This window comes from Pygoscelis adeliae, unplaced genomic scaffold, assembly GCF_000699105.1.
Source record: "Pygoscelis adeliae isolate BGI_AS28 unplaced genomic scaffold, ASM69910v1 Scaffold402, whole genome shotgun sequence".
Lineage (NCBI taxonomy): Eukaryota > Metazoa > Chordata > Aves > Sphenisciformes > Spheniscidae > Pygoscelis > Pygoscelis adeliae.
Genome location: NW_008824411.1, coordinates 8,281,981 through 8,303,688, shown reverse-complemented (window position 1 = coordinate 8,303,688; position 21,708 = coordinate 8,281,981). Strand labels below are relative to the sequence as shown.

At 51.1% G+C, this 21,708-nt stretch overlaps 1 protein-coding gene across 1 annotated transcript in view; it reads left to right on the top strand.

Moving 5' to 3' along the window:
* Positions 1-21,708, top strand: part of LOC103914139 (pappalysin-2-like) — a gene marked incomplete at its 5' end in the record, with an annotated part of 33,292 nt that overhangs the window by 3,798 nt on the left and 7,786 nt on the right. The window contains 5 exons of the mRNA XM_009320745.1: positions 1,178-1,391; positions 8,290-8,458; positions 9,201-9,333; positions 10,472-10,581; positions 13,305-13,376. Of these exons, the coding sequence (XP_009319020.1) occupies positions 1,178-1,391; positions 8,290-8,458; positions 9,201-9,333; positions 10,472-10,581; positions 13,305-13,376 (698 nt within the window). The remainder of the gene's footprint in view (positions 1-1,177; positions 1,392-8,289; positions 8,459-9,200; positions 9,334-10,471; positions 10,582-13,304; positions 13,377-21,708) is intronic.

The following is a 21,708-nucleotide window of genomic DNA, read 5'->3' as shown; positions in this document are numbered from 1 at the left end:
CCTTGATGGAGCACCCTGGGTGACTTCCAGCAGCTGACACGACGGCTGGTGGTGCTCAGCCAAGGCTGTTGAGCCACGTGGGTAAACCCACAGAGGTCCAGCTGACTCGGCTGAGCTGTCGATGCAGGGACGTGCCTGATGCTTTTTCTCCCTGAAGGCTCGCATCCTTACGGGCAGACTCTTGAGGCTAATAAATGCTAAGAATAGGCAAGGAAAGGATGACACTGCTGCACGGCACTTGGAGGCAGGGGGTGGCCCTCGGCAGTGCCGGGCCACTGGGAATGCAGGCGCTACACGGAGGCATGGTCTTGTCCCTGGTCCAAGAGTAGCTGTAGGCAGAGCAGCGGTCCTGTAAAAAGAAAGCAATGCTTGAAGGGAGCGTGGAGCAGTCTGGCTGCACCAGGAACCTGCTGATCCAAACCTCTTGGTAGGAAAAGTCCCATTCTCTCTAGTCCAGCTTTTTTTTTCTTGCTCAGCAGTTCCCAGTGAACCATCCATCATCCACGCCATGTGGGTGATGCAGTCCTGGACGCTTATTGCAGGCACCCAGAGCTGTGCAGTTTCAGCCACCCATTAGCTGGGTCTACCAAACCTCCTTTTCTCTAGAAGGACAACAGAAAGTTGGGCTGTAATACTCAACACAAGCCTTTTGTAACGGGTGGTTTGAATTCCCAGTCACACCAGTTAAGTCTCCCATATCTGTCCTGCTGGCACTTTCCAACTTGCAGTGCACGTGTAGCACAGGGTATGACAGCTTGTAAGGGAAGGTAAGGACAAGCTGCAAAAAGCACCTGAGGAGAATGGAGATGGGCTGAGCTAAACGTGACAGATAACTGTCATACACAAAAGCCCCCAACCCACTGAAGGCTATTCTGAGGCATCACCAGAGAGGGGAAGTTGAAGGGAAAGTCTGGGGGAGATTTGCAGAACCAAGATCCTCTCTCCATTCCCTAAAGTTGTCCCTTCCCCATTTCTGTCTGCATTCAAGGAGTTTGGTTTCTGCCCCAGCTTGAACAACCATGCAACAGAGTCCATGGTCTTTGTATTTGTTGCCTCCATTGGCATCAGTAGCCACTCTAACAAGAGGACTTTTGCTGGTTGCTCTGAGCTTCGCACAGCAGGACCCCATTCCCGGGTCGGCTGTAACCCAAACACACTGCTTCTCTTTTGGGGTCAGGAACAAACCAGTGGCTGACTTGCCTGGAGGACGGTCTCTGGTCACTCCCTGAAGCCTACTGCAAGCTGGAGTGCGACGTGCCTCCCGTGGTGGCCAATGCCAAGCTCCTGGTCCTGCGGTGCCTGCAGGGGAACCACGACGTGGGCTCAGTCTGTCGCTACAAGTGCAAGCCTGGATACCATGTGGCTGAGAACGCCGCAGGCAAGCTCAAGAAGTAAGTCTGTGGCAGACCTGTTATCATCATTTCCTTCCTCCTCTTCTCCCAGTGTGAGCAAGGAGGAGAGGTGATGGTATGTTGGCAGTCTCGAAGAGCTGATTTGATAGGTACAAGGCAGAGCAACTTGCTCTGGTCATGCAGATTTCTTGAGATACGAGAGGCATTCCCCTGGTTTAGGTGAAAGGAGGTGGGAACAAGATGCAAGCTGCTGTTGCATGCATGTGTACATTAAGTGCCTTAACCTACAGCATGCAAATTTTCCCATGCACCTCAACGTACTTGTTGCTGAAAATTAAGCATGTACAGAAGTGTTTGTGGGCTCTCAGGTAGTTAGATGTAATAAGATGCTGGAGCTGCTGTCTTTCCTAAGAGTGATAAAAAACATAGATAAAGGCACCTGGGGGTTGTAAGAATGAATGACTGCCTTTTGTCAGGGTTAACTTTCTACCCCCTGCACGTCTTGGCTAAATTTAATCTCAAGCATTGGCATTTCAATTGGAGAAGATTTCTCCCGATGCTTCGGGGAAAAATTCCTGGTGATTCACTAGCCCTGTGCTCAGCCAATATTGTGACGCTGGGGGGTAAAGCAGCATTTTGTTTGTGATGCCTCCAGCTGCAGTCCCTGTTGGGTATGGTCAATAAAGATTCCCTGGCACTGGCCGGGTCCTCCCCAGAGTCTTGATGCTAGCCCAAATCAGGTAATTATGTGCTAATTTTTTAATGCCCCCTTCCAGTTTTAATTGGATGCAGACTTCATCTCTACTTTGCTCTGGGGTAGGGTTGTTGTGCACTGGGAAGCAGTTGCCAAATTTCTTGCCTTGTAATGAAGGAAGTGGTTTCTGTAAACAGCTTTTTGCAGTGTTAGGAGCATTTCTTGGGCCAAGGGGAGCTAAGCAAATTATGATCATGGCTACAATCACATGGACTGCTTTGCAAACTGTGGAGCAGCTTGCGTGCCTGTGGCATTTCAGGCACAGGACATGCAATCAGATCAACGCAGCTTGCAAAGTTAGACCATCTCAGTCATGCTGCAGCAACTGCTGGTGAGAAGGTTGCCCTCTGGGAGTTCCTGAGGCTCCTCTAATGTGTGTGTAACTTCTCTATGGGTCTGAACAGCCTGTGAGACAAGTCAAGGAAAATGGTGTGAAGTGGTTTACATTTTCATAGCAATGCACGTTGACATAGCATTTTCACATCTGCTATTATCATTACTACTAATTCGTCTAACATGTTTGATGGTAGAGTACGATCCTATTACGGTAAGCAAAAAAACCACAACACATTAACAGAAGCAGAAACTTCATTGTTTCCTTATCATACAGATTAACTGCTATGTGAGTCGCCTGATTCAAAGCAAAAGCCTTTCCTTGGAAGAGTAAATGCTGGTGTACCATCTCATCTGGAGCTCTGCGTGTATACTCAGCATGAGTACAAACCCCTTGGCATGTGTAGTGAGTAGCAGCTACTAGCCATAAGCAGGCCAGTCAATTGCTGGATTGCTGGAAAGCCTTCTGGTGTTTCAGCCCTGGCAGGCAGAGGGTGGGAGCTGCCAGAGTGAGAGGTTGCTTTCTTTGTTCAGGCCAGTTTCAGAGAAAGCAAGTTGTTGGAGAAGGTGATAGAGAGCTCTGGAAGGGGCCAGGACTGGTGGGGTGCAGGATGCTGATGTGCTGGTGAGGGAGCAGGGTCTCAGCTGATGACTTGGACATCAAGTTTTGGGGTCTTCTGAAGTCTTTCTGGGTTCTTTCTGGGTTCAGCAAACAGTTCTTGATCTATCGTCTCCCTGTTGTCCATCAACCCAGCGAGCACCAGCCTTGCTAAAGGATTTAGTGTCATACAGGTGTTGATGGGCATAAGAAAGCAAGACTCTGTGTACTAGATATTGGACAAAAGCCAGGCATGATCCACAGCTGACACTGAAGAGTCCCCATGCCAGCTAACTAACCCAACCTTGGAAATATAGTCAGGCTCCCTCCAAATTATTCTTCTAGCTCTAGCGATTGTGCCTTTTTAGAGGGGAACAATGGAAGGGGTGTTACCCCCAGCTGGCCTCGCCAACCACTATGGGGCTCAGACTGTTCTCCAGGGAAGGTGTAGAGGCATCTTTGGGTGTCTGTGGGTTCCCAAGGGATCAGTCCACTCTGCTACTATGTGAAAGATATGCTCATCTTCTCACAGCGCTGTTATAAGAAGCTTGGTCATTTCCTTCAAGGGCTGCTTGTAGGCACCTTCCTTCAGGGATGGCTCTGGATCCCCCATGGACAGGGACAGTTAAGCTGTCATGTGAGTGAGCAGGAACCCAACCCAGCCAGGGTTCAGCATCACATCCTGACTAGCTGCTTTTTTGATCAGCCTTCTGCAGTGCATTCCTCTCTCATGCACCTCATAAAACACCATGGCTGCTACAGCCGGACTGGGGACCCAACCCCTGGGGCTTTGCTCCTCATGTGGTAGGGCTACAGTGCCCACCTTATGCAGGCCTGAGCTGTGGCTGGGATCCAGCTGTCTCTATCCAAGATGAGATGCTCTTGGACAGAGATGCTCATATGATTCCCTCACTTCTGTTTCCTTAGTTGAATTTTGCTGCAGGGGCAGTAAGGTTACTTAGAAGGCTCCCACAATCTTAGTTGAAATTCATTTCCCATAGCATAAGTGGAAGAGAAAGGGGATAAAGAAATCTGTTGTCTCAGAGAAGATGCTTTTATCTATTAACCTGAGTGAGGAAAGGTCCTTCAGAAATCACTACTTGTCAACAAGAGATCCTCGAGGAAGTGTTGATTGTGTAATCAAGATCCTGACAGAGATTTGCTGCCTTTCTGCTGGCAGGATCATCTGACTGACAATGCTGACATGAAGGGTAAATCTTCTTTGACTCTTCCTAAAGGAAATCTGTTTTCAGCCTGAAGAGCCCACATAACAGCCTGGTTTTCAGCTGCCAAGCTATTTCACGTCTAGCCCCAAAATAACAGTAACAGGGGGAATTTAACACATGCATTCGTGCTTTGTGATGGGAGGTCTCTAGTTTTGGGCAGCATCTGTCCAATGGCTGTCCAACCCACCCACCTGGATTGTGTACAGCAATGAACTGCCAAGGAGCAATGTTTGGCATCATCCAGGGCTGCAGCATTGAAAAGACCCAGCCTGAAAGTCAGAGGTCAGATACTTCGGGGAAAATGGGTATCACCCCCACAGTGGTCCCTGCTGTTGCTTACACTACAAAGTGCCATCTGAAGCAGCTCTCCAACAGGAATATCCAGGACATCCTTTAGAAGAGCACTCTAATGCTGGGGGGATGCTGTCAGTCTGGGGACCAAAAAGGTCAGACCCTGCAGAACAGTTGTTTTGCTTGCCCAATGCAGGATGATTCCTTGGAGAGAAGAGATTTTTTTGGATCTCAAAGCTACTTTTGTGAGGGGTTGAGCCCCTTCTGCTAGCTTGAGGGAATGAAGCAAAGAAGAACCGGGCACCCAGGTCTTTTCAGGCAGCTTTGAAATTCTCAGCCTGCATTTTGACCAGAGGTCAAGGGAGCCACAAGACAGCCTAGCCCCCTGATGAGCTTCCCTGGAGATATCGGCTCCTCTGCCCATTCAAAGACTATGGAGACCATGAAAGAGGGAGAGGAGGTGGGATAATGTGGAAGAGAAAATGGACTGGAAGGAGTTAGCAGACTTGGGGCTGGAAATATATCAGAAAGATTGCAGCAGGCAAAGCAGGACAGCCTAACCCAGGAGCATTGGAGTTCAGCGGGGCACTGGGCCACTGAACATTTGTGGTGGGTGCAAAGGCGTGGGGCACTCTCTGCTTCTGCCCACATCTAGCCCCTTCCAGATAAAAAGCGCAGCTGAGGGAGGCAAGCATCCAGGTAAAGAAAACACAGGCTGTCAATGGGAATCCTGTGTCACTTCCACCTCCAAGGTCTCTGATGAAGATTTACAGCCCAGGTTGCCCAGGCTGTTTGGAGCACAGCAGCAGAGGTCCTGCAAAGCTGATGTTGCTCTCTTTCAATTTACCAGCAAATCTCCTTGCTGCCCTCCTATTCTTTTTGAAGCTGTCAGTCTCCTGCCATGGGAGATGAGGCTTTAGGCTCATTTATCACCATTTCTGTACAGCAGGCCCAGTTCCCCCAAGCTGGCCGCCCCAGTACGCGGCTGGATCCTGGCCAAACTCCTGCATGCTCAGCTCCCAGAGCCAGGTGAGCGCTCATGCCTTCATGTCAGATGCAGTCCTCGCTGGCCTCAGATGTTTCCCCTGCCTCCTCTACCCATTAGGCATCCGCTTGCCCAGTTGGAGGGGGAAGCTTTGACTCTGATTTTCCTGGCTTCCTTGTTAATCCTCAAGAAATGCCGCTAACCCAGATCAGAAGAAGTCGGGGGGTCTGGAAATTTCAAGCTGCTATGAGGTTGTGGTTTTTTTATTTTTTTTTTTTTTTTAAAGCCTCTCCCTTCCCTTCCTTTCTCTGTGCCTTAACATAAACTGCTCACTTCATATGTGCGGCGGTGGTCCACATACCACCTTCTACCCTGGGGTCAGCCCAGGCTAGCCCTGTTTGAAGTTCCCCAGCACGGGTGCTGGCCGTGGGGTGAGCCTCCAGAGCAAGGTGGTTTCTCTCCCTAGGTCTAAGGGGGGTGCAGGTCTGGGAAGAGGTGGAAGAGGCTGTGCATGGTGCCGACCCCGGCTAGGGTCACACCAGCACCACATCAAGATGAGGAGCTCTAGTGAAGACGATGGGGTTCTAAACCACAGCATGCACCTGTGCAAACTGCAGCTCCCAGGGCGTGTCCTCCCCATGCTCAGCCCCTCTCTCCAGGTCTTCCTGTGGCTCCTGGACAAAGGGCCTCTGCCATGGTTTGGAGGAGCAACAGGGAGGTGCAGTGGCTGCATCAGTGATAATCCGCTGGCCAGTGGGGAAGTAAGAAGTAGTGTGTGGCTGGGATGCTCCTGGTTTGTAAAGGAGTTTGCTCAGTGCCTGAGACATGGCTGTTGCAGTGAGGTTTTGCACCACCAGTTTGCTCCTATCACTGTAATGCCATCAGCTTAACCCCCAGAGATTTACCCCTTGCAAGTCGTACAGCTGGATTGCACCCTGCGTGCCAGGCCATACAAGAAGGGAAAAATGCTGCTTGAGGACCTGGACATCCAACGTGGACCAGTACCTCCCGGCATGCACCTTCGTTCACCTTTAAAGGTGGGCAAAGTGTTCAAACAGACATGGGAGGAGGCAAGGTCTGATGGGGACATCTTCAAAAGGCAGTACTGTCATCCCTGTAGAAAGGGCAAGCAACCAAGAAAGTTAAATTAGGGGTAGGCTGAAACCACAGATGTCCACAATGGGATCCAGAGTTGCTCTTCCTCATCACCCTTCCAAAATAGTACATAGTTGCAGGTCCCTTCAGTCAATTCAAGGCTACTGCTCTTGGGGTGACTTTGCAGCACCACTTGCTGCTCAGGTGCTCACACTGCAGCCACCTATGCTCCCGGCGTGGACTGGTGGGAAGATTTGTGCAGAGCTCTGTGCAGGGGACCTGCCATGTCCCATCCCCTCCCCTGCCTGCTTCCACGTTACCTGCTGGAGCCTGAATTCACCACAGCAGGAACACACTGTCGCCCTTATACAGTCTTTAGGAAAAACAGATCCCTGATTTCTGAAGGGAGAATGGGAATCTCTGAGAGCCGCAAATATTTAAAAAGAGGAAAATGTTTCAAAAAGCTCTCAAATTTCCTGTCCAGGAGTTCCCAGCAGAAATGTGATGGGGATGGCCGCCAACTCCTGCCCCAGGTCTGGCAGTGGGGTGCAGATGGGGTCCCCTGGCTGCTCTGGGCTGCATGACCCTGCACTGTGTGTTGGGGGCAGTGGGGTGGCCCCACGCAATGTCTGCTGCCACTCAGAACAAAGGGCAATTTAGTGCCTCCCCCCAGGGGTTTCTCTAACCCAGTTAACTGCCCCTCTGTGTACCTGTGGGATGCTATAAACTCCATAACGCAGAACCTGGAGCCCTGCCTGCTGGCACTGGTGGTGGGAGAGGGCAGGGGCAAGCAGCTGGAGCAGGGTGTCTGGTAAAGAAGGATGGGGGTGAGGGAAAAGTCTTATTAAGGACGGAAAAATTGGCACTAGCTCAGGTAAAGCCCATCAAGGCTGTCAAAACCGGTGTGTCAAAGTCTAGGGTCACAGTGACATGTCTTCTTCTGGGAGAGCAGTCCCTAGCCAGCCTGATGCCTTATGGGGTTTTGATGCATCTATGTAAAAGATGTGGTGTCTCTATCGCTGCCAAGGACAGGAGACTGAAAAGTGGGTGGGTTCTGCTCCTGGACTTTTTCTTCCTTTCTTTTTCATCATTTTTTTGGCAAGTGGTTTGCACCTGGGCTGTTTTAGCAGCATAGGATGGTATTGGTCTGCTGCAGTATGACAGCCCCTCAGCAAGAGCGGGATTGACCTGGCTGCAGTACAAAGAAGAGCCTCAGGAGTAGCTGGGTGCAGGCCAGCAGGATTTACTGGTGGAGGCTCACTCCATCCAGCAAAGTACGTAGCTACTGACGATGGGACAAAGCAGCCCAGGACCCCGCAGGGGTTGTGGGGTAGAGAAGAATGGTTTAGTGGCACCACAGGAGGGAGGGAGCAATGGGGTGATGAGCGCAAGGAAAAAGCATCTAGTGCTCCTAAATCAGTGTGATCACCCCAGCAATGGGAAGAAAAGTTCCTGGTTGAGCGCGGGCTGTCCCTTCAGGAGGACCTGCCTGTGGGGAGGGGTGGGATGGCATAGGAAAACCCCACGCAGGGAGCTCGGTTGTGTTCCAGGAGAGATGCCTCTAGGCTGTTCCTGTCTTTGTGGGATGCTTGGTACAGCCAAGGTGGGGTTTATTTGGGGCACTGCAGCCAAGTCTATCATCTATGTTTCCCCAGGAAGTTCCTGAAAGTCCAGTGCCTGGAGAGCGGGCAGTGGGAAGAGGGGCACTGCGTCCCTGTGGTGTGTGAGCCACCCCCTCCCGTCTTCGAGGGCATGTACAACTGCACCCAGGGCTTTGAGCTGGACAGCCAGTGCATCCTCAACTGCGAGCCGCAGGGACAACAGGTGAGTGACGTGGGGGGGAGGCAGAGATTGGCCAAGCGTTGTGCTTCAGAGCACCTGAAAACAGCAGGGCTCCCTGTGCCCCACTGTGCAGAGGAGCCCCGTGGCAGCTTGGCCATCTCCAGGGCCAAATGTCCTTGTACCACCAAACAGTAGTTGCCCTGCAAACCTAAAGCTTTTCTTGCTGGATACCAGCCATGGCACAGGGTGCACTACTGCCTGGGGATGCTCTCCTGCTCCCTGGTGACCCTTCCAAAAAGCAGTGGTCCTAAGCAAGCTTGCTTGTCTTGAATGAAAAGGGTCTGAAAGCAAAAGTAGAGGGTTTCCAGTGGGTTTGGGGAGCTGCTGTGAATGTATGCACGTGGGATGATGGGCAACCTTGCTGCAGCAGGCTTGCTAACTAAGGGGCTTGCCGGGGGATGGAGGCTGCTGCCTGCCAGGCTCTTCCACCTAGGTTTTGCATCTAACCTGCTGGAGGGGTCTTGTCAAAAGAAGTGCAGTCAATTCCCTCTGGTGGGATCCAGCAGCAGCTGGAAAACAATTTGCTTTCTGGTCAGTAGTGCAAAGCACGCATAGGCTGGACCAAATGGCTGCAACCCAGCTGCCCCAGAGAACTTCCCTCTGGACTTCACTGGCAGGAGGGGGTTCCTTGCATTTTGCTCCCCCTAGAGCTGGGCAGTGGCCAGGCAGGGTGAGCCCTACCTCTGCCAGTAGTAATGCTGGCTGCTCTCCCTCTGCTTTGCAGGTTCCCATCGTCTGCACCAAGGACGGCTTATGGACAGAGGAGTTCAAACTGTGTGAGAACTTACAGGGCACCTGCCTGCCGCCCCCAGAGCTGAATTTCGTGGAGTACAAGTGCGAGCAGGGGCATGGTATAGGTAAGGGCAGATGAAAACTAAACAGAAAACCAAATCTTATGTTGACTCAGCCCTCCCAGAGAGCTAAAGGTCATGATGACTCTTCTTCTTGTACCAATCCCTACTAAATCTATGAAAAAAAACAACCCTGTTTTCTCTTCCATCCTCTTTCTAAACATAGAGCCAGGGGTGGCTTTAGCCTTGTGCATGCCCTGGTTGTACTCATGGGCAAGACTCAAAGCTAAAGCTGGCTCCAGTGTAAGCATCTCTCTCTTCAGAAGGAGCAGGGACTTGTCTCTAGGGCAAACCTAGCCCTTTGCAGTAATTTTCCTAATCTCTAACCCTCCATCCATGCAAGGTCTCTCTACTTGTTACTACTGCTGATGTTTGCAGGGTTAATGTGGCAAATCCTAGATAAAAGCCGCAGTGACAATCATGTGTAACAGGGCACTTTCACCAGATGAGGGACCACATCATCCATTTCTTTCTCCAGGACTTGGTCACTTTGTGCTTTCAGGAAAAGCTGCAATGCTCAGTGACAGTTGTTGCATCTTATCTGGCATCCTGCTGGACAGGACGCGCTTGAGCAAAGCCCATATCACGCTGAAGCAAACATACCAGTCATCCGGGTCTGATCAAAACAGGCTGAGGCGAGTCTAAGGGCAGGGCCTGCTAAGATTAAGCTTTAGACAGACCTGATGTGTGGCTGGGGTTAGGGCTGGGATCCACCTGGTTTTCCAAGGTGTTTTTTGCAGCTTTTTTTTCTTCCTAAGCCATAGGAAGGCAGTGGGAATTCAGCATGGTAGAAAAACTGTGAAAGATGCTTACTAACACGTCAATAACCATCCCATAGCATCTACGCCAGACTTATTTTCATGCTGGATCCCATGTCCTGCCATCAGGGCTTGAATCTATCTCTTAGGGCGTGTTCAATTTTCTTCTCATCTGGGAGAAGGGAATTGGCCACAACTTTTGTAGGCTCTTGCATAATTCAGGATTTGGGGAAGGAATTGTCATCCCAGTTTGGGAGGAAAAGGGTCTCCCCTATATCCACCTCTACCCTCAGTGAGGAGCCTATACATTTGGGTCTGGTGCCCTCTTCTAAAACACCATTGCCTGGTTCCTGATGAAGTCTTCAAGGCTCTCTCTCCTCCTGCAGGTGCTGTGTGTATACCTTCCTGTATCATACCTCCCAGTGACCCCGTCATACTGCCCGAAAACGTAACTGCTGAGACTATGGATCACCATCTGCAGCCCACCAGAGTCCAGGTAAACAGGGAGGTGGATTCCTCTAGCAGGGGGTTTGCTGGCAGCATAGAGGGGAGCCCCCCTCCTCTCTATCGAGTGTTTTTTAACCAAAATCCCTTTGCCTTGGGTGAAGAAGGGTAAGACTTAGAAAGACAAGCAGCATAAGTGAGCTCGGGGCTGGCTGGTCCTCTCCGAGGAGCTGCCCAGACCACATGCTCTGGAGGTACCTGCTGCTCCCCATAACAAGGTTGCAGTGCCAAGGTGGTCCTCCCTCCTACCACTTCTTCCTCCTCTTCCCTCCCCTGCAGATGCTACTGCACAGCCTCCCGCTCTCCTGTACCAAAGTTCACCATAAGTTATCAGCTCCCAAGCCAGCTTTCAAGGACTTGCAGGATACCACAACGAATGAAGTTAAATGCAGGAATCCCGCTGATTTTTCAGGACGTGCCACATGCCTAAACCTGTTAAGCTGCTGTTATTGTCAGCCAGTGTGCTGGGAGAGCAAAAGCTGCCCCTGGCACGGCATGAGCCTGGGTCCCTGGTTACCTGGCGGCAGAGATGCAACTGCAGGCAGGCATCTCCCGGCCAGGGAGGAGGCAGGGCACTGTCAGCTGAAAGGTGTCTCCGGCTGCCATGACCCACTGGCCGGCCGGTTGCCTCTGCTGCTGGAACGGGGGAGTTTTTCCCTCTCCATCTCTTACTCATTTTGTAGGCAAAACAGCTCAAATAGTTTGGAACCTCACGGCACAACTTTCCCAAAAAGCAGCTCTGCCGGGGTAATATTTCTTAAAATAAAAATGAGATACATAAGGAAGGAGGTGGAACAAAGAAAAGCAAACAATCTTCCCAGGAGCCAGCACTCCCATCCAAATGCTTTTTCCTCCTCCTGGGAACCCGCAGGAGGCCCAGCATCATGCCTGTGGATACTACTGTATGTCGCCTTGAATCAGACCCATGACAGATCGCTGCCGGGGGGTGAGGATGCCCGGGGCGTGTGGGATGGTTAAGCACGAGCCTTGGAAGGAGTCCTCGCCTTTGAGGGATCTGATGGTTTGGCCCGTCGAGGCAGTGGCATTCGGCTTTCCTTTCACTGCCGCTATGGGCTCTCATGCAAGGGGAGGCATTTTGCAGAGAGGAGGAGGAGAAGGGAGGGGAGGTGTTATTTTAAGAAGCGGCGCTCCCCCTTGCCAGGAACTCTCTCCCTGGACCGTCTTGTTTTCCTCTCTGCCCTGGCTCCTGCCTCTGCTCCCCTCTTTGCTCCTCCAAGCCTCCAACAGCTTGCCATTCCCGGGAGCTGTCGTGCTCCCAAGGTGATGGAGAGGATGGGGCGAACCACACAGGGAGCTGCAGAAGCCACTTGGAGAGGGCATGGTCCTGTTTTGCTTTCAGCTCTGATTCATTGCATCCCACAGCTGAGCAGGTTTGTCCCTCTGCCCTTATTTCCCAGCCTGGAATACGAGTATACCAATATGAATATGCTAAAATGCCATTCAAGTTGCACAACAACCACATATGAAACACACCAGTAGGGTTAGGATGCAGACATCATCCGGGCTGAGCAGGAACTGGCTAGCTCAGCCAGCATCCCCAGCCTCTGCCCCATCTGATGGTGGCTCCCTCCATGTCTGCCTTCCATGCACTGGCTGAGGATGGCCAGGACCTCATCCTGTCCCAGCCCCCTCAGGGTCTTGACCAAACATGCAGCAGAAGGACCTGCAGCAGGTCTGCATGGGCAGAGCTGCCCTATCCCCAGCTGCTGTGCCACCCGGGAATGCTGGAGCCGGTCTGCACGCTACTGCTCATTTCAAATGGGAGGCTAGGAGAAAACATATGTGCCCCTCTGTGCAACTCCCACGCTGTGAAGGGCATCCTAGGACACTTTCACAGGCCAGCCGTTGTTTTATGGGGCCTCAGATTTCAAAGTCTGCCTGAGCTTTACAAGGAGGAAATTACATGTGTGGTGGAGCTTTTCTTCCCCCTGTGTAATCATGAGTGCTCCCCACAAACCCCCGCTGAATGAGTGGGACAATGCATTCCAGCACAATGAAACCGAGCCCTTCACATCTTGCTCCTGTGTCCAGTTGGCTGCAACAGCTGAGTTCGTGCCTCATAAATATCAGTGATAACGTCAGCCCTGTGAGTGAACGTGAGTCTGATGTATCTGCTTCAGGCCAGGTTCGAGGAGGTGAGTCCTCCTGGGACTCGGTTCTCGGAGCCTGAGCAGGGGTGAATGAACAAATTGATGCAGGCACCAAGTGATGACTGGCTGAGCCCCCCATCCTATATAAGCGAGAAGCTGGTGAATCCAGTATCGCGCAGAGAGGTGACAGCAGACTCAGCCTGTCGTGGCCCCGGGTGGCTTCCTCCCAGCAGCAGTTTGTGGCCAGTTCAGCCCCCATGAAGTGGCACTGCCAGCCAAACCCACTTCTCTGGTGGTCCCTGCCATCTCCCTTTGTCCTCTCTCAGTCATGTATCTATGTACACCTACGTAGACGCGTGTGTGTGTCTGTCTAGCCTCTGCCTTGAACAGTGTACCCTGGTTTGTGGGTGAACCAGGTGCAGCTGCCTTGGGTTTGATGGGTTTCGAAAGGGTTTCCTGCTGGGCAGAGGTGTAGGGAGGGTCCTGGGGGTGCCACTGCTGTTCTGCACCACAATAAGCAATGCTCTACCTCCAGAGAGCATTGGTGGTTGTTGCCCTCCCTCTGCCGCCTCACCTAACAGCTCTTTTCTCCTTCCCTCCTCAGCATATTGTGTGCACGGGCAGGCTGCGGTGGTATCCAGACCCCTCCGTCATTCACTGCATCCAGTCATGCGAGGTAAGCCACCCCTGCCCCCAGCATGAGCCACTTACTCCTTGCAGGAGAGCTCTTGGCAACGAAGACTCGCTCCAGCACAAAGCCGGATGGCTTTGACTTCACGTTTGCTCCAAGCTGGGCCAGGGCTTGCTGGCTGAGTAGAGAGACCAGAACAAGCATCCCTGTTATGGTCCCCCGCAGCCAGGGCGATGCTGGGGAACAAGAGCTGCAGAATAACCCATTTCCTTCCTTGCCTGCTGCTTCTTGGCCAGCCCTGGAAGAATGTTCTAGCAAAAGGATTTCACTGGCAAGGGGTATCCCCAAAAAGCCCATGCTGACTCCAAGCCTGAATATTTCCTTAACCAGAACCACAGTTCTAGAGTAATGTGGATCCAGAAAAGCCCTGCGTGACTCACACATCCAACCAAAACAACTAGGATTTCCAGCCTCGTACATGCAAAACAAACAGCTCCTGAAGAATCTGCAGACAAAGAATTCCTTGCAGAAATAGGTTAGCTACTCATTTCGCTTTGAATAATGACCAGGCAGGAGAAAATCATAGGCAGCCTGGAGTCAGTTCGCAAAGGAAATTAAAAATAGGCAGTCTTTGTCAAGTGCTAGTTGTTAATACGACTGAGGATAAAAGGAAAAAGGGGGGGTATTTTGGAATGTTGTGTGCTGAAAATTTGGGATTTTTACCAAAAAGAAAAATGTAAATGAAGTTTGCACACTAAAAATAACTTTGGGTTTTGCTGATTTTTTTTTTTTAATGTGCTCATTTCAATGCAAATGATTGCTTTTGCTCACCGATTCTGCCTAGCTCAGCTCTTTGTCGACTGAAATGTGGGAGAAAGGGCGATGTTGCAGGGGGCACATCCCCAGGAAGAAAATGTTATGGTCAATGGAAGGTGCAGCAGTTATTTCCCAAACTCAGTGGCTGTGTTGTGTGTCTCTACTGCAAGGCACGGGCTGCAAGTATAGGGCAATGAGGTGCTGTGTGCTAGAGAGGTGTTTGATGGTTGAGTACCAGAGCTTAGTGATGGATCCTCTGGCATTTTGGGAGCTCCAGGTCTTTCTAAACCACATCTTCTAGCTCAGCTCTGGGGCAATGTATTTGAAGTAGGTGGGCTTATGTGGAAGAGCAGTCCAGATTGTTGTGGTGATCCTGTCTGTGGTTCTGCTGCTAGCAAGGGAGAACCACTCCTTGTGCTCTCTGAGAGTTGGTCCTTCCAAAAAAGAAACAGATGAGGTGGGAGGTGCTCCTTCTTCCCTTCCTGTGTAGCTCAGGTGAGAGAAAGCCAACACAGGTGTGAGGATGCTCCCTTAGGCTCAGGTACACCAGACCAACCCCAGCCCTTCCTCCTCTATGGTTTCTGTACCTCACCTTGGGTCTGTGTGTTCAGCAACAGGTCCCGTAGGGGATGATGAAAAATGCCGGTTTATTTTTGTGTGTGTATGTGTGAGATAGGGACTAACTACCTGAAGTCCCCGCACCTCACAGTAACAGTCACTGTCTTCTCGTCGGCCACCCAAACATGCTCACAGCCAACATCACCTCTTTCTGTTCCTGGATGGTTGTCATCCCCTTTTACTCTTAGAAAGCAATCCTAGATAGCAGTCTTAGCATACAGGAGGTTAAGCAAGCCAAAAACTTGCAGTGTCCTACCAGAAGATGGAGAGTCCATGCTCTTCATCACCCTTGTAGACTTTTTAATGCCTTTTCTGCTTTCAATTAATCTTTCATCAGGAATAACCAAGCAGTACATACTCTTCCAGCTGAGGTCTCACCAAAGCCCTGCACAAAGCTTCCTTGTGCTGGAAATGTCTCTTTTGATAGGACCCAGGACTATATCTGTTATTTCTGCAGTTGCATCTGTCTGGCAGCTCAGAGATATCCTGAGGTCAGCAAGTACACCCAGATCTTTCTCTACCTCCTTTGTTTCCAACTGATGAGTTCCAAGCTAATAGCAGATGTTTTACCATCAGTACAAGAGCTTGCCCTTCAATTTCATACAAGTGAATGTCATCCTGTTTCTCTCTAGTCCTTCGGGTCATCTAACTATTTGTGAGATATCCTGATCCTCCTCTGTGGAACAATGCCTTCTTCCTCGTTAGCAATTTCGTCAGTGTAGGCCTATTTTTAAGGTCACAGTCACTCACTGTAATACTAATGAAGATTCATCCTCAGATAGTTTCTCTCACCCTTATGGTCTCCTTTTTGATACAGCTCACAGCTGCCTCCTCCCTGTTCTTCTCCTCACATATGTGTCTTTGATTATTCTTTTCATTGGGTTTCTTCTATGATACTGCAGGTTGTTAAGGTTGGACTGATAAGCCAAGTCTTCCTAGATAACATTTTTTCGCATGTGTTTCGTAGTAGTCATTGTCTTGCCATAAAGAATAACTCTTACCGAAAGCGTCTCATTCAAAGTATTGCTTGGGAGCTGCTGCTCGGCACTGGGACTAAGGGAGGTGTTACCAGTCCACTCGTTTGACCAGAAAATGCCCTGAATATTGTTTTGACCTTATCTGTGCTGGCTTCCACCCTCATTCCTATTCCTCTCCTGCCTCCATCCAAAAGCATTGCAGTTCTTGGAGGCCATTTCACTTGGGACCCAATCTCTTGTGGGATGTGGAGACATTAGACAGCAAGAGTTGGGTAGAGATGGAACATAACCTGTAATCCATCCTTGCTGCATGGTGCCTCACCACCACATCTCCTTTTCTTGTTCTCCCCTTCGTGCATGAGAAATGTTCTGCCCCTGCTGGGTCTGATGTGGTTCAGCTTGACTTCCCATGTCCATGTGAGCCTCAGTCCCAGGTTCCACCTCATTTCTCAGTAACCCCTTACTGTAGGCACCTCGTTTTGGATCCCAGCCTTTGCTCTCCACTGGGCAGTGAAATGCTGTTCCAGTGGACTGTCCAGGTGACCTCAGGTCTGAGTCACCCCTCGGAGATGCTGTTGTCTCTCTATTGACTGCTGAGCATGTGTTGGATGAGGAAGCTTTCTCATCTGGACGCCTCAGTGAGGGGAACAACCCTATGTAAGAGAAATCCAGGCCACCTGGCTGCTCATATTGTCTCTTCCTGGTGGAGTCACTTTGGGCCGGGGCATGGCAGCAGTAGCCAAGCCTCAACCTCCCCAGTCTCAGCTGGAGCTCTGCCTTGCATTGAAAAGTTCAGGTCACCATGCAATAGCATTAGAGGGATTCTCGCTCATCTTTATCCACTGGTGGCGGATCAGCCTGCCTGCTCATACCTCTCACTCCTCTCCCCACCCCCCTTCTCTTTCCATTAATCTGGTCGTCCATCTGCCTCCCGGTCTCTCGCCTTGCCAAGTTCCCCATCCCCAGAGTGCTGAGGCACGTAGTTCAGTGAGGGAGGGAGGGATGCAAACCCTTCTAGGAGCCAGTCAGGAATACAAGTTAGCACTGAGCGTGCTTCGCCTCTTGAGGGCCAGTGGAACATCTCATCCCCTGCCATCAGTAGAAAAACAGATGGCAGCACTACTGGGGGGAGGGAGAGGAGGGGGCTTTGGGCTGGGTGGAGACAGGAGTGGAGGAGGAGAGAAACCCCTTCTCCACGCCGTGGTTTGGGACGAGGCAGTTGTGGTCCTGGTGCTCAGCTGCTGGGAAGGTGGTGTTTGTAGCATCTGGGGTAGGTTCTCCCAAGCCATCCCAAGGTGACCAGCTCTCAGCTATCCTTCTCCTGTGCCCAAGAACAAGTGAGGCTATTGACTTCAGAGGAGGAGACAGCATGTACAGTGATCCAGGCTGCTCCCTTGGACTATTCCTGCCACGGTCCAAAACAGTCCATGCATGAGCGTGTCCAACATTGGCTGCTATAGAGCATCTCCTGGTCCGTGGAACTCGCCAGCTCTGCACCCCTCTGTCTCCCAACGTTGTGCAACATGCTGATCTTGCCCCCACCTCTAGCTCTGTTTCATCATTGTGTGCAGATAGCAAAGGGTTAATTGCAAGGGATTAAGGCAGCATGCTTTGGACAGACCACCGATAGGCAGAGCTTCATACTGGTGTGGTAGGAGTTGGACAAGAGCTACTACAGCTGTGGTCTGCCTTGTAGTGTAGCAGTTCCTTCCTGATGTGACTTGGTGCCTTCTCTGGTTGAGGCTGGCTTTGCTGTGCTTTGCTCTGAGCAGCCCTGCCTGCATGCTGGGGGAACATACAGAGACTTTGGCTTGAGTTCTCTGCTTCACGCCCTGGGTGAAGATGGGCCATACCAGAAAGCTGTTGTGAGCATGAGCCGCTGGGAATTTCTCAGGTCTTCCCTGCATGAGGACAAGGTCTCACTGCCCTTGCGCATGCTGCTGGTCATGTTATCATGATCATAAAACACTAATCCATTCCCTGTTCTGTGGTTTTCCTGAGGTATTACAATGGAAATGATGAGATAGGGATTGAAGTGGTTGCAAGTTGTTCTCCAGTCTCTCGATCCAACAGGTAGTCAAGGACCCCGATCCTTGGCTCTTCCCACCAGCATGCACAAAACCCTCGCTCGGCACGTCTGTGGCTTGTGTCCAGCATTTGTCAGCCAGAATTAACCCCTCTGAAGGCATATGCAATAGGGACAGTGGGAAGTCTCATCTAAAATCGGGGTCCTGCTGTGCTTTAATGAGACAAGAGACAGGGTGCGACTTGTTCCCTGGGTAAAGCGCTGAAGCTGGGGTCCAGCTGCAGGCAGCTGCCTCGGCTCCTCACCATTGATGGGGCTGGGGCCCCTTGATTGTCCTTCCTCCCAGAGCTGGGAGCTCTGATTTTGTACCATGGCAAAGCTCAGTGCAGGAAACCAGGCAGAAACATGGTGCTGGTGGCATGCTCCGCTCTGGGAAAGAGATCCTGTTCTGCTCTCCTGGGGCTTAAGGCAATGAGGACTACAGGCACCCCAACTTCTCCAAGGAGACTCTCTAGAGCAACTAGGTATCTCAGCATGGACAGAGTTTAAAGTCACCCTCTTGTGATGCTCACATCATTATCTCATTTCCTGTCCTCGTGGGAGCGTTTCATGACACCTTTATCTGGTCTGCACTCTTCCTCTATCTGCCGTCTGGCTTTGAAAATGTGGAGAGGATCCTACTGGATGTGACTGCTGTTCTTGTAAGAGGCAAGAGGCATGTTGGCCTCCACATCTCAAGAGGATGCAACAGAATTGGGTAAAAGCAATCAAAATGATTAAGGGGATGCCACAGCTGCCCTTCAAGGAGACCCTAAAACAGCTGGGACTTCAGTTTGGAAAGCAGAAGGCTGCTGAAGGTTTGCCAAGTCACAGAGGTGCTGGATAAGATGAATGCAGAACTGGGGAGCACTCACTGAGACTGGCAAGGGGTTGTTTCAAACAGGTGAAGGAAAGTACTTTGGACACAGTGAACTCTGAAACTGGCTGCCATGTGAGGCTGCAGGGGTGAGTAGTAGCTTTAAGTTCAAAAAGGGATTAAACAAATTAGTGGACATCAGGTCCACAAACAAATACTGAAAGGACCATGCAGCAAGTGTCAATAGTGGGGGAGTATAAGGAGCATGGACTGCAGGTAGTGGTCACTTCTGGATCAGACCTGGCCCCTGACCTGTGAGGGCAAAGCCCTTCATGCTGGGGAGGTGGAAGGCAAGATGGGGAGCTCTCTACATACCTGCTAGGTACATTTTCATGCTGCTCTTGGCATGAGCAGCATGGGCTGCTTAGCGTGGGATATAGCCTTTCAGGGGATGAGTCCAAAGAAATTTATTCCTCTTCCAAAAATCTCAGTTGAGGCATACTTTTCCTAAACTGTGAGAAGATCTCTGTTCCATGCACACACGTGGAGTGTGATTGTAGAAACCTCACTTTCTTAAGAGACAAAGCAAACAGAGGGAAACAAAATGATCACACACCAGCATGGTGCAAGGACAGGTGCAGCTCTCCTGCCTGCAGGGACAGGCTTACGCAGCCCCGAAAGATGGGAGCCTTTTGGCATGGGTAGGACTATAGCATCCAGGCACTACATCAGTGGTGGTGGAGACCCAAAGAGGTGGAAGCAGCCTCAGCTCCCCCAACCCATGGCTGTGCAGGCTGGCCTGCACTTGGGATACCCCAACCTACGGCTACTTCTCTGTCCTCTCCAGCTCAGGTGCCATCCCTCCATCCCTGTCCACATCCCACTTTCCCCTCTCCCGGCAGTCACAGTCATGCAGCTGGTGACACAGAGAGAGGGAGTGGAAAGCCACTGAAAGCACCCACTGAAATAAAAATCGGTGAGTCGCTTCTGATAATAAACAAACATCCCCAAGCATAGCCCAGCCAACTGCTCTTCCAACACGAATATTCATTCCCCTTCATCCCCTTCATCCCTTGTACATTGTTTTCCTTTCTGTTTAAGATCTGTAACAAGAACTTGGCAGAAACCAGATACAAGTGGGTCAGGAGGCCCTTGTGGTTTTCAGGGCTTGTTTTCCATAACCCGTTCTATCCTGCAACATATTTTGCACAAACGGCTTGGCAGGAGACCTAATCCATGGCAGCAGGCGAGCTGCTGAGGGCAGGATTGCAGGCTGGTGCTCGTGGCATAGGAAGTCCTGGCTTCTCTCGTGTGTGCAGCAGCAGCCCTGGGAACGGTCATTGCTGGGGACCCATCTCCGGGAGCCACCGTGCTTGCCAAGAGCACTATCGACATACGGCATCTTCCTGTGCTCCCCTTTGCTTGTTCTTTCCTGCTTCTTGTTTTCTTCTCCTGTTAGCACTGAGATCAGGGCATAAAAAGGATGAGGCTAAGGACCCTGCCGTGAATAGATCACGGACAGAGATGTTTTTATGGAAGCAAAGACTTGCTCTGATGTGGTGTTTATCTCCACCAGCTTTCCATCCCTTTCTTTACTCTTGTCCCCACGGACTGTGCAAAGCCCTTTCCAGATTGCTGTCTGCTGAGACATGGGGTCCCTGAGGAACAAGGCACAGAGCAGGACAGGGGAGAAGAAACGCAACCCCATTCAGTAGCCCAAAGTGCCACATGCTCACTTCTGCAGCAGAAGTGTGTCCAAACCAAATCCTGGCCTGGGACACAGAAGCACTTTCAGACACCATGAATGCAAGGACCTGCTCTCCTAGTATGGCCATCTACAGCAGCATTCAGGCTGAAGACCAAGCAGCAATCTAACCTCTGTTTTTCATCCTCCTTCAGACTCTGATCCTGTCCAAACTCCATCCAGACTGATCCAAACAGGTCCCAAATATTTGCAGGAAACCCATGTCCAAAGGACCCCCTTTGTCCTGAAGAACACCTAGAGCTGCATACCAAGGCTGCTGGGAGCTGCACTGTTGCTTGCCTTGGGCATGGCAGTACAAGTGATGGCACATAGGCTGAAACTAGACAGCAGGATGCCACCTTCCAGCCTGTCACCCCTTCCTTGAGACATTCCTTGTTTGTGGAGTACTTTCTCAAGCAACAAGCCTCTGTTTTCTTAGTGAGGCCTGGGAAGAAGGATGTTGGAGCTGGAGCAGATGTTCCTGAACACCTGAGATGTGATGAAAGCAGTCTGCATGCTGAGCTGACGACTGAGTGGCTCAGGAACACTAGCAAGCTTGGAAACAACTGGCATTTCTTAATTTTGTTTTCTAGCCATGTCTGAGGAGATGGGGCAGGTCCACAATGTCTCCTAGCAAGCCATCCTGCAGGCATGTGTCTCGAGGGGACAGCCGCCATGGTTCAAAAGGAGCACAGGAACAGCTCTGGGGACACAAACTAGGAGACATTAAAATGGTGGATGAAGTGTTGGGTTTGTAGGAATTTGTTTCTCTTTTCTTCAGGCTGCTTTGTCCCAGGTGCCTCTTGCCAAATTTCTAGAGCTCTCTTCCTCTGAGCAGTGCTCGCCCTGCCTCCCTTGCTGAGATGGGCCAGGTAGTGCTCGCTTGCTGCTTAGAATGGCTCAGGGCAGCAAAGCATCCCAAAAAGGTTTTTATGCAGAAGCTAGCCCTGTTCCCTCCCTGCCCCTCTCTGTGTGCTTTCAGAGCTGATTTCCTCCTTGCGTGCCTCAGGAAGGAGAGACGGAAAGTGAATGTGCTTGGGACGTTGAGGGGGGGAGAAAAAAAAAATAAAATAAAAGACACACTGCAACAGAGAGAGGGCCAAGAAAAATATTTAATCCAAACAATGAACATTGTCGTTTCCTCCCACAGTCTGCATTCCCAGTCAACTTCCCTGGGCAAGCAGGGGGAGCCAAGAATGGCCGGGCTCTCTGCCTCACCAGCAAGATGTGTGAGTGTACAAGGAAAGGGTTGTGTCCTGAGTACGCTGTGCTATAGCATTGCTTTAACTAGCTCCTGACATGTCTGCGGCAGAAGGGACTGATACCAGCCCCGGTTTTCT